This window comes from Equus caballus, chromosome X (genome assembly GCF_041296265.1).
Source record: "Equus caballus isolate H_3958 breed thoroughbred chromosome X, TB-T2T, whole genome shotgun sequence".
NCBI classification, from domain to species: Eukaryota; Metazoa; Chordata; class Mammalia; order Perissodactyla; family Equidae; genus Equus; species Equus caballus.
This window is the reverse complement of record NC_091715.1, coordinates 106,746,278-106,759,450: the sequence shown is the minus strand read 5'-3', so window position 1 is coordinate 106,759,450 and position 13,173 is coordinate 106,746,278. Positions and strand designations below refer to the sequence as shown.

Sequence of the window (13,173 nt, the reverse complement as noted above, 5' to 3'; positions counted from 1 at the left end):
GACTATTCCAAACCACACTGATTTGGCTCTTCTCTGAACTCTTTGTTTTGGATCATACATCCCTTCAAAAATCTGATGAAAACTATAGACCTTTTCCCTCAAGTGGTATATGTTGGCAAATGTGCATGCACACTCATGCACACACACACACACACACATACTTTTCAGTATACAATTTTAGTCCTTGAGCTAATTTAAAGAAGGAAGTACCCTAAACGGCAGTTGAAGAAAACCTGGGAATAGGCAGCTTGCTATAGAATCATTCTTCTCCTTTGAATTTCACCCAACCTCCTGTGGCAACCGCATCTCCCAGATCCTAGCCTACTCTTCCTATTTCCCTATCCTATAGCCTCTTGCTGCCTTTGATTACCCAGAGTTCATCACTACCTTAGCCCTTCTCCATGCATTTGGGGAGGCTCATTCCATCGGAACTCAGTGTGGCACAAAAAGCCACCTCACTTGACAGGCAGATCTCAGATATTTAGTTTGACAAAGATCTGCAGATCAATTAGGACATGCATTTGAACTGAGGTCTTCTGGAAATAATAGTCAGGGAGATATTTTTTTTAGGAGGGGAAGCCCTTTCAGAACTACTGCTCAATTCACCTATGAAGAGGACCTTTCCTCTCTATTCTAGACTATATGATATAATTGATGTTGACCTACACAGAATTGAGACAAAAGGCCATAACTGAATATGAAGTGAGTACAAAGGTTGAGTCACTTCTTTAAACAGCTTTCTTCAAAATCTTTGTATCTGAGGTTCTACCACTGTTGTAATTGGCTTACCATTCCTTCACACACTAACACCCACAGTTCATGTCAGAACTACCAAAGGGGAATAGGTTAGGAAAAGAGTCCTTACGGAAACTGGCTGTAACTCCTTCTTGTGGAAGAATGACCACTGGATGGAAAGCTTGTCCCGAGAGGCCACAGTGGTGGTATAGGTGCAGATGAGAGTGACATCAGATCCAACAGTCACGTTCACGAAACTGTCTGGGATGGTCACTTGCACCGCAGTAACTTGACCTGAAAAGAAAATCATCAAAAAGACAATGGTACACACTCACATTATGATGACACTTTTTCATTACAAAGCACTTTCAATATCTTATTTGAAGAATCCAAGGTGAGGAGGAGAAAATAGAATGAACTTGGAAAACTGAGCAAACAATTGGCATGGGGATAGGAGAGTTTCTAACAAATTACGATGTGAAGATACTCAAATCCCATGATAGTGAGGTAATAACACTTAACCTGCGAATTTCTTCTGTGTAAGGATGGCCTTACACAGAGGTTCTTAAAGCGTTGTCCAGGGCTCCAAAAGGTCCATGAGTATAGAAAACAACCAATCCAGTTTGCCCAGGACCGAGGGGGTTTCTTGGATGTGAGACTCGCAGTTTTCAAACCAGTTAGTCTCAGGCAAACCTCACTGGTTTTGCTAGGACTTTTGGTACTTAAACCAGGAAAGTCCCGGGAAAACCATGATAAGTTGGTCACCCTATCCCTAAGGCCATTTTGGGGGCTACAAGATCAAAATCATGTTCATAATAATACCAAGATGTTATTTTCCTTTTTCACTCTCATCCTGTCATGAGTGTACAATGGAATGTTCCAGAAGCTACATAACCAGTAACAATGTTATTGCTCTGGTAGCTAACGGAGTGTGTGCTTGTGTATTTTTGCGTTTAAAGTTGTTTTTTTAGTTTTACTTTCTAATACAGTCAATATAGATAGAAATAACCCACATAGTAAAAACTCTTTGGGGTCCTCAATAATCTTTAACTGAAAATTTTGAGATAATAGTAGATTTACACATAGTTCTAAAAATAAGACAGAGATCCCATGTACACTTTACCCAGCTCCTGCCCCTACAGTAACGTTTTGTAAACTATAGTAAAATATCACAACCAGGATACCGACATTGATACACTCCACTGATCTTATTGATATTTGTCCAGTTTTACTTGTACTCGTGTGTGTATGCATTTAGTTCTATACAATTTTATCACATGTGTAGGTTTGTGTATCCATCATAACAGTCAAGATACTGAACAGTTCCATCACCACAAAGATCCCTTATGTTGCCCTTTTATAATCACACCCACGTCCCTCCTGAACCCTATCTCTGATCCTAAGCATTGCAACTACTAATCTGTCTTCTACTTCTAAAATTTTGTCATTTAATAAATATTATATAAGTGGAAGCATGGTAACCTTTTGGGATTGGCTTTTTTTACTCAGTATAATTACCTAGAAATTCACCCAAGTTATTCTGTGTATCAGTAGTTCACCACCTTTTATCACTTAGGAGCATTCAATGGTATGTATGCACCAAAATTTGTTTAGCCATTCACCTATTTAGAGACATCCGAGTTCTTTCCAGGTTTTGATATTGAATAAAACTCTAATGAACATTCATGTACAGATTTTTGTGTGAACACAAATTTCCATTTCACTGGGATAAATGCTTAAGAGTGCAGTTCCTGGGTCAAATGGTAGTTACATGTTTCATTTTATTAAAAACAAAAACAAGAAAAACAAAGACAGACACACGGTTTTCCAGAGTGGCTGTACCAATATAGATTCCCACCAATAATGTATGAGTGGTCCAGCCTCTCCACATCCTTGTCAGCATTTGGTGTTGCCACTATTTTCTGTGTAGTAATATATTATTGTTGTCTTAATTAGCATTTCCCTAATGCAAATTAATAATGCTAAACAACTCTTCATGTGATTATTTGCCATTTGTATATCTTTCTCAGCAAAATGTCTGCTCATATCTTTTGCCCATTTTCTGATTGCAGTGTTCAGTTTTTTACTGTTGAATTTTGAGAGTTCTCTATATAATCTAGATGCCAGTCTTTTGTTGAGTAGAGACAGTTTTATTTCTTCCTTTCCAATTGTATGCCTTTTATTTCTTTTTATTGCCTTATTGCAGTAGCTATAACTTGGAGTACCTTATTGAATAAGAGAGTTGCGAGTGGACATCCTTGCCTTGTTCCCAATCTTACGGAAAAAGCATTCAGTATGTCACCATTAAATACAATGTTAACTGTGAGTCATTTTTAGATGCACATCTCATGATTGAGATGTAATTCTCAACCATGAGTTGAACTGTGTCTCCCAAAAAGATATGTACAAGTTCTAATTCCTGTGCCTGTGAATGTGACCTTATTTGGAAATAGTCTTTGCAATGTAATTAAGCTAAGGATCTTGAAATGAGATCATCCTGGATTTAGGGTGGGCCCTCAATCTACTGACTGCTGTCCTTATAAGAAAAAGGAGAGGGAGGTTTGACACAGAGATTTACGGAGGGAAAGGCCATGTGAAGACAGAATCAGAAATTGGAGTGATGCATATACAAGCCGAGGAACGCCAAGAATTGCTAGCAGTCAGCTAGGAGATTTTCCTTCGGAGTTTCCAAAGAAGCTTTGCCACTGGTTTGACTTTCAACGTTTGGCCTCCAGAACTATGAGAGAATAAATTTCTCTTGTTTAAGCCACTTAGTTTCTGGCAATTTGTTACAGCAGCTCTTGGAAAGTATCACATCTTCTATTGATAAATTGCTGAGAGTTTTTATCATGAATAGGTATTGGATTTTTACAAATGTTTTTTCTGTAACAATTGATATGATCATTTGCGTTTATTTTCTTTAGCTTGTTGATATGATGGATTACACTAAATTATTTTTGAATGTTGATCCAGGCTTGCATGCATGAAATAAATCCCACTTGGTCATGGTGTAGAATTCTTTTCAAACATTGCAGGATTCACTGTGCTTGTGTTTTGTTGAAAGTTTTGGAGTCTAAGTTCATGAGAGCTATTGATCTGTAGTTTTATATTTTTGTACTGTCTTTGGTTTGGGTATCAGGATAATACTAGCCTCATAAAATGGTTTGGAAGTGGTCCCTCCTCTTATATTTTGTGGAAGAGATTGTGTAAAATTGGTGTTAATTATTTTTTAAATGTTTGGTAGAATTATCCAGTGAAAGTATCTAGGCCTGGAGATATTTTTCAGGAGCTTTTAAAACTATGAATGCAATTTCTTTAATGATTATGGAGATATTGAGATTATTTTATATATTAGGCGCATTTCAGTAGTTTGTTGTTTTTGAGTAATTGGTCCATTTCTTCTAAGCTGTCAAATATATGAATGTAAAGTCTTTTTTATTCCCTTATTATATTTTTAATGACTGCAGAATCTGTAGTGATATCACATGTTTCATTTCTGATATTGGTGATTTGTGTCTTCTCTCTTTTTAGGTTTACCAGTCTGGCTAGACGTTTGTCAATATTATTTATTCATTTTTTTCAAAGAATCAAATTTTTATTTCACTGAATTTTCTCTATAATTTTCCTATTTAAATTCTGTTGGTTCCAGCTCTTTATTATTTCCTTCCTTCTGCTTGCTTTTGGTTTATTTTGATGTTTTTCCTCTAGTACTCCCTTGCCAGTGACGTTGGGCTCACCTTACGTCAGAAGGACTCCCATTCGATCTGGGGGAAGAATGAGCCTCTCTGGGCCAGCCTCTGTTGGTAGGTTGGCATCGGGAAATGCCAGAGCTGGATACTCATCTTCTGTTGGGTGGAGAGACATAAGACACCTTGCCTCTGTGTTGTTCCCAAGGTTCCAAACCAATCTGCTTTTTTCTTACCATCTTTCAGAGTTCTCCCTTGGTTATCTCTTGCATTATTTCCAGGGATGGTTTATACTTGTGCTTAGCAGAGAGAAGCAAGGAGAAACAATTCTACGCCATTTTATCCAGACCATAAATCTCCCTAAAGTTTTAAGAGTATAAAAGGGCCCTGAGCTTACAAAGTTTGAGAACTGTTGGCCTTACAAAAGGGTGAGCTGCCCATATAATTTGGAGGAACATCAAAGAGCCCCCTACCCAAAAATCCAGCCCACCACTGCGCTTGAAATTCTCAGTACTATGCAAGCATTTTCCAAAGGGCTGTGATAGGGGACAATACTTTGGGTAACACTACAGAGGCATTGGCTCATCTCATTAACTCGTTATTATCCATTGCAGAGTCAGAGAGTCTAGAGTTCTACAGCAAGGAATTTAAGACTGTCAGGTAGGTATTAGAAGAAAAGATCAATATTAAGAGACACTCTCTATGCTGCAGAGGCGTTGGAGTGAGAGCTCCAGCTGCCTGCAGGGTTACAGACAAGGGATAGGGGTGGGATGAGGATACAGAGATCCTGGGAAGATCAGAGGAAATAGTACAGAAACACAAATTCCTGGCCCTCGTCCCAATTCTGCATACCAAAAGCCTTCTTTAATTTTATTTTTCTTACTAAATGGCAGCAGTCAGGCAAAAGGAACTCAGGAAATTGACAAACATTTTGAAGAATTAAAAGAAAAAGAAAATCATTGTACTGATTACCCCTGGTTTCCTGGATTCAAAGGCCTTGTTCTCTGTCACAGCCAGGCCACCTAGTCCAGCTGCTTCTCAGCCAGAAGTTGGCTGTTAACATGGCAACCTATGTCTTGATGAATTGAGAGATGTGTTTTAGGGTAGACAGCAATGCAGCATCTTCTAACTCCATGCAGTCTTCCTCTTCCCAATGCTCTCCCCTCCATGTTTTCCTGGTTCCCATAATGCCTCCCAAAAAAACAAAATTGGCCTGCGATCAGTAGCTACTCTTTCCAATGGACACTGCACTGGAGAAAGCTAAGTGACTCTCTCCTGCCCTCAAAGAGTCCATCTTATTGCTCCTGGAAGTGAGCCACACCTCCGGCTATGCCTAAATGATGACTTCCAAATGTCTTTAAAGTGTCCAAAATCAAAGGGATAGAACGGGGATTGTTTTGGCCACTAAAGTTCCCAGAAACTTTCCCCTAAAAACAGATTTTTAAGATATTATTTGGCTATTATTTTTGTCCTCTATTTTGGGTCCCAATATCTGTTGTGGGATTGGCTAATAATGGGAGCTTCTGACCAGATAAGGCCAAAAAATTAAAATAAACAAAACCCTTTAAAGGCTGTTCTTGGCAAAAGTACTTAAAGGCAGGGTAAGGACATTTCTCACACAAGACAAAATATGCAAGAGGCCGTGGTGCCTATCAACAAATATCTCTTGAACACCTATTTTGTGCCACAGACAGTGCCAAACACTAGGGAAACAATAATGAACAAGACAGACACAATCTCTGCCTGCCACGTCAATGTGGCAGGAAGCCATTCATAGCACAGACTAGAATGAAGGCAAATGAAAATCAAAGATTTGGGAACTATAAATCCGATTTAAACATTTTCAACATTTTTTAAAATAGAAGACATATAAATATGTAAATAATTTGAGGTCTGTAAAAGCTCAACAATTTTACCTTAGAATAAGGATAGTAAGCTCCAAATCTACTGTGAGACAATTTATTTTTTATTTTTTGTTTTTTTAAGATTGGCGCCTGAGCTAACAACTGTTGCCAATCTTCTTTTTTTTTCTCTGCTTTTTCTCCCCAAATCCCCCAAGTACATAGTTGTATATTTTAGTTGTGGGTGAGACAATTTATTTTTATGAATACTACTCATTGTCCTGTAACGAGGTAACAACTGCCAAGGAAATATCTCCAGGTCATTTTATTGCCCGGATTCCCAATACTCAGCACCATAATCAATCCTTAAAGTATGAAGAAAAGATGGTTTTCTGAAATTGTCCATCCCTAATATAGTGACAATACACTTCAGAACTAACAGCTATATATTTCCAGATGAGCTTTTTAAATACGTCGCATCACTCAATTAGTGCACATTACTTAGACCTCTGAGATCATGCTCTAGCCCAGCACTGTCCAATAGAACTTTCTGTGATGATGGAAATGTTCTATGTCTGCAATGTCCAATTAAGTAGCCATTACCCACACGCAATTAAGGAGCACCTGAAATGTGTCTAGTATGACTGAGGAAATGAATTTCTAATTTTATTTAATTTTAATGAATTTAAATTTATAGCCACATGTGGATAGTGAACAGTGCAAATTTAGTCTTAAACTAAAGGTGATTCTGTGACAGCAGAAAAAACTTCTCTTCCTTTGGATTAATTTACTCTAAATTGAGAAATTATTTAAAAATTGGAAAAGTCAGAAAAATCTCTACCTTAACAAGACTGTGAATGAATAGCAAAATAAAGACTAGTATCTCATTTAAACAAAACTCAGGATTGCAATTTCACTCACTGACCTGGCTGAATTAAAAAACAAACAAGCAAACAAGAAACGCATATGTGATTGAAATATGTGTGACTGCTTTTAAAAATCAGTGCATATTATTAAAGGAAATAATCCAGTGTATACACTTAAATTAATCAACACTCTAAAAAGATTTTAAATGCCTCGTGTTTTGGTAATGATTGTTCACTCATTTATTTGACGCTCCAATGTGGCAGGCACTTTGCTTATAGGGGGATTATTATTCTCCTAACATACCACAGCAAAAATATCCCCCAGATAGTCATATTTAACCTGGTGCATTTGAAGTAACTTAATTTCCAGCAACTTCATATATAATTACTCCATTTTTGAGTTAGGAAATAATACAACCAAATGATCACTCACTTTTTGGATTTGACTGCAAAACCAAAGTTCAAATATATTATTGCTTTAAAATGCATAGCAAATACCTCCAGAAAATGAAAATATTAACATATCTTTCCAACGACTGACTAATATATATTACAAGCACCTAAAATGATGTGCATGAACTTTTTGCAGAAGGCATTTTTGATTAAATTTATTTCCCTCAAATGGAATTTAACCTAAGACTTCCTAAGAAGCCATCAGGAAGATTTTGGTTAAAATAAAATTAGTCTTGCTTAGTTGTACGAAAAATTGATTTTAAATATGTATGTGAAAATCATTTCTGGATGTTTGGGGCTGGGAAAGTAATTCATTCTTTTATTGTTCCAGGTATTGAGATATGATTGACACATAACATTGTGCAAATTTAAGGTGTACAAAGTGTTGATTTGATGCATGATTACCACCATAGCGTTAACTAACACTTCCATCACATCACATAATTACCATTTCTTTTTTGTGGAGAGAACATTTAAGATCTACTCTGTTAACAACTTTTAAGTATATAACACAGTATTAACTATAGTCACCATGCTATACATTAGATCCCCAGAACTTTGACTTACATCTCTCTATTTTCCTCACCCGTCAGTAACCACCACTCTACTCTCTGTTTCTATGAATTCAGGTTTTTTAGATTCCACATATAAGTGAAATAATACAGTATTTGTCTTTCTCTGTCTGACTTATTTCACTTAGCGTAATGCCTTCAAGGTCCATCCATGTTGCAAATGGCAGGATTTCAGAAGGTAACTCATTCTTTCAATAAACATTTCCTATGGGCCCACTATGGCAGGCACCATGCTTGACACCAAAAATGTGACATTCTTCCTGACCATGAAACAAGTCCAAGTGGCACATCAAATTGCACACTGATGGAAACATTACCAGTTGCTTCACAGCTGTATCTGGATCAACTGATGGGTACTATTAATGTTAGTTATAGATTACTGAAATCTTTCTTTCTCTGACTTCCATACATATGTAAGCACAGCAAACAATATACCATACCATATTTTCATTCAATCTGCCAGACTGCCACACCATGTTTTGCTTTGGACCAGCTAGATTGTATATGTATAGATACACAGAACACACTATACACCAACGAAACCAGTTATACAATAAATGAAGAACAAAGGCTCTGAAGTATTTATTGGTCACTCTGATTGGGCCTTGTTCTAAAAGTCACAATCAAGTAAGATTGTGATATCATCTAAGCAATTTTTTTTTAGGAAGATTAGCCCTCAGCTAACATCCAGCACCAATTCTCCTCTTTTTCTTTTTCTTTTTTTTTTGTTTTGCTGAGGAAGATTGGCCCTGAGATAGCATTCATGCCCATCTTCTTCTACTTTATATGTGGGACACTTGCCACAGCATGGCTTGATAAGCAGTCCATAGGTCCGCACCCAGGATCCGAACCAGTAAACCCTGGGCTGCCAAAGTGGAGTGTGCGAACTTAACTGCTGTGCCACAGGGCTGGCCCCAATTTTTCAAACAATAAAAAAAAATTGTATACAAGGTATAAACCCAATTTTTTAATATAATATATCCACTTGCAAAGGAAAGAAAATAAGGAATTCACCCAAGTCTCTAGTAAGATTGTTGGTGGTTTTTATTTTCTTATTTATATGTTTCCACATTTTCCAACATTTCTAAAATAACTCATTAAATTTATAATCAGTAAAAATTATATACATGTTAGTTACAATAAAAACTACTCTTTCAACTGTTCCCAAACTGGTGTCTAGTATAGGCCAGAGTAAGGCCTCACGTAGGGGAGTAAGTGTTGACTACAGGTGTGATTTTAGGGGGCTGGTGCAGAAGGCCCAGGGGCAACCCAATTAACTAATGACTGGAAGCTCTTTAAGAAGGGACAAAGACTTCCACTGTCTAAAGTTAAGGTTTAAAATGAACATTCCTGGCGGAAAGGGAAAATAGTAACACGTGTTCCCACCAGGATGGAAACTGAGAAAGGCGGCTTTTTCCAGCTCTAAGACCCGATGACTGGATAAATGCAGTATTGCCTTTTAGTGACTCCATAGAACATGTATGTTTAAACATTTAGTAATGAACATTTAGAGAGCTATTACTAAATACCATATGGTTTGAAAAGTAACGCTTTTTCAATATAAAAGTAGTACAATAGACTTTGTAGAAACTCTGGAAAATTTGAAAAGGCAAAAGAATAAAATAAAAATCATCTATAATCCTATCACCCAGAAGTAATCACCATGAGCACCTTGGAACACAACTTTCTAGCAATTTATTCTAGGCATATGTATGTATCCTGCTTTTTCACTTAATGTTTTAGCCTGAGCATTTTCTGACGTCATTAAATATGCTTAGTAAATCTCATTCTAAAGACTGCCTAATATTACTAATGGCTTGAAAACATCAGCATTATTGTAAACAATATTATTGCATCTACCATGGACTTAACTTACCATAAGAACAGATTCAAAACGTACCTGGTATTTGAAAAAACTAGCCAAGGTGTTTTCTGAATTAATTACCTCTCCTGGGTCTAACCAACATCAGGATTTTGCCTCTAGAAATGATTTTGTTCCGCTCAAATCCCTAAAAACAACCGTCTTGTGCACAACAATAAATCACTCACGTAATTCCCAAACTAAATATAGTCTTAGGCTTGGAAAACTGCACCCCCTCAAGCATTGTGAGAGAGTAAAGCATGGCAGGCCCTCTAAGCCAGGCTCTGCCTGCTGTAGCCAAACGAGCCGGTCACAGCGGGCTTAAAGGAAACACTCAAGTAAAACAAAGAAAAAAGTAGTCTTAGCACAAACTTCAGCTTCTGAGTGAATTCATCTGTTCACCTTCCAAACTAAAAAAAAGAAAGATAATGTGATTTTTTCTGAAAAAAGCTTGATTGAGAAGCTACACAAAACAATTATATTTACAGCATGGCACGCATTTGCCAAGCAAGAGTTCTGAAAATTGTTTTACTCAGCATACTAATCACAATTCCTTTGAAGTACAGGAGGGGAACATTCTATATAAAAATTTGCAATTTCAGTTTAAGAGGAAACTCCATTCCCAATTATCTTTGATGGTTTGGAGATCCTTTCCTTACCTGCAAGGCAGTTTAGGATCAGAAAGACCTTCCAAAACGCGAACACCATTGTGTCGAGGTTCCTTGAGCGCAGCCAAGGGCCAGTGGCTTGCTTGGGCTCGGCTGAGTCTCAAACTGGCTTCTTCAATCACACCGAGGTTTGCCAGGCTTATCTGCCGGCATCACCAAGCAAACAAGCCTCTTTGGGCTTACTTATTGGGTACAGACCTTTCTCAGAGCAGATTTGTGTTTCTTTGAAACACTTTTTATGGGGCGTGTTTCCTTGATATATTTGCTACTGTGTTAATAATAAACCCACATATTTAAATTCTTCAAGCTCTTTGTACACAGATTCTCTGAGATTTATTGTTTAAAAACCAATCTTATTAAAAAGTTATATTTGAGAAGAAAAAGATGTAGTTGGAAGAAAGCCTATGCAAATAAAAGCTGACAAAGCTAATTAATTTTAAATATTTCCATACAAGTCTTACAGCCTTGATTCACTAACCTCATTTTACAAATTAGGTTAATAAATTGGTAAGATTTTCTCAGGAGACAGGGTTCACAGGAAGGACACAGGGCTTATGAAGTGAAAAAGCACTGATTTCTATGTGAACAAACTCTGGACATCTCTCCCTCTTTTGAAGCCCCGGCAGTTCTCACTACCTGGCGGTAGAATGAATTGCGTGCTTATGTCTTCCAGCTTAGAAACTCCATAGCATTTTTTCACTAATCTAATTTTGCAAAATCAAGTGAGCGAATAAATGCTTTAAGACTTCCAATGGATGTCTGAATTTTTGCAGAATTAGGTTACTGAATAGGTGGTATAGGGTTTCCTGGGAAAGGGGGTTCACTAGGAGGGTAGGGCAGGCTGCACAGGTAAGAAGCCTTTACGTGAACAGGAACTTTGAACAGAGTTCCTCTCATGCTCAAGTTACCCTGCGATACATAAGGGCCTCCTTTGGTTCTTCCCATGTCCAAGTACTCAGCTCCTCACTCTTGGCCTACTGTAGCAGCTTCCTAAATGGTCTCCCTGACTTCTTCCTCCTTCATCCTTTGTACCAGCCACACGCCAATGTTCCAAACCCGATCAAGCATTTTCACTATCACTATTATGGACTCTTTCATCCAGTCCAAAGTCCTTAATCTGGATTCCCAGCCTTCCAAGATCTGGTCCTCACCTCATCTGAACTCCATCATGTTAAATCATCCGCTTGAAAAGTGCTGTCAAGATTTATTGCCTCAAAGTGTTCAGTCACATGAAATATGTGCAAGTTTCAGCGATACGTTTCGTGAACTTTAATTTACAGGAAATATTTGACCCCATTTCACCTTAGCCAAGTCAATTTCCCACTGCTTCCCAGAAAGCCATTTTGCCTCCATCAGGCCTGATTCCTTCTCACAGCCTTCCCTGTCCATGCTCATGTCCGATGCTAAACCTTGGCTCCAGGCAACTTTCATCACTATTTAAAAATTTCTCCTCCCTCCTCTTGTTATCTAAGTATATTCTTAGCCCAAATTGGTCATGCTGTCCTATGTGAAAATTTCAACAAAGCTATACATTACCTCTCTCTGGGCTCCCCTTTGGATAAATTCCCATTGTACTCAGAGCCAATACCCCACAGTTGGTGCTTGATCGCTCTCCAGTAGTTTCCTATTTATTAACTGGGTCTCCACTAAATTCAGTGACTGTGAGCCTCACCAGGGCAGGGAACAGGTCTTCTACAGGCAGTTCCCAACTTAAGAAAGGATGGGTCCCAAAATGCATTGGTAAGCCCATTAATTGGACCCAAGAATACACATTCCTGCCAAAGCACTGCTATAAACGGAGGTCTCATTCCCAGACCCATGCTGTGCATAGTCTAACACTGGTTTGCATTCTGGGTGCTGAGCATATATAGGAGGGGAGGGAAAAAAGGAGCAGCAGGTGGCAGAGAAAGGACATTGTTTTCCCTTCCCAAGACATGGGTTGAGCACAAGGCAACATTTTCTCCCCAAATAACCATTGCATGTCTTTGTTACCCACCTCCCTTTTTGCCCCCTCACTCATGACCCACTGGTCCCTTGTGTACCCAGGTTGCCCTAAGGGAGGGTCTTACTCCCCAGAATATCCTGTGCTCCAAAACTACTTTTTTCTTTCCAATCTATTCCTCCTGGAAACACACTTCCTCCTCCATATTAAGCAGATATCAGCTCCATGTTAGGAGGGAAAAATATCAATGCCATGAACATTCTCCAACCTATTTAGACTATTGAAAATAGAAGGTTTGTTTCCCCCCAGATAAATCTCTGGCCAGAAGTGTTAGGCAATGCAATGGAGAGAAATGGTCTGAGGGAGGAGGTTTTGCAGAGGAGGACAACTTGTAGGACCACAACAGCTCTTCTCAGCCTTGGTTCTGCCTTTACCTCTGTCTACCAAGTTTCCAAAAGACCCAAGGCTTTAATACTGGCCACCCTAGAAGTAATATTGGCTTTTCCAGTGGTGGGGAGCTGGGATGGGAAAAGAAATTTCTAAGTCTGG

The 13,173-nt window shown here is 38.3% G+C and overlaps 1 protein-coding gene across 2 annotated transcripts in view; it reads right to left on the bottom strand.

Moving 5' to 3' along the window:
- VSIG1 (V-set and immunoglobulin domain containing 1) overlaps nt 1-11,269 on the bottom strand; it is a 30,864-nt gene extending 19,595 nt beyond the window's left edge. Inside the window, exons 1-2 of one of the 2 annotated variants that reach the window (XM_005614401.4) lie at nt 10,674-11,269; nt 866-1,029 (exon numbers count right to left, since the gene is read on the bottom strand). In XM_005614401.4, the coding sequence (XP_005614458.2) occupies nt 866-1,029; nt 10,674-10,722 (213 nt within the window). In that variant the 5' untranslated portion in view covers nt 10,723-11,269. The remainder of the gene's footprint in view (nt 1-865; nt 1,030-10,673) is intronic. The other variant, XM_070256868.1, reaches the window with a different exon arrangement.
- Nucleotides 11,270-13,173: the final 1,904 nt, after the last annotated feature.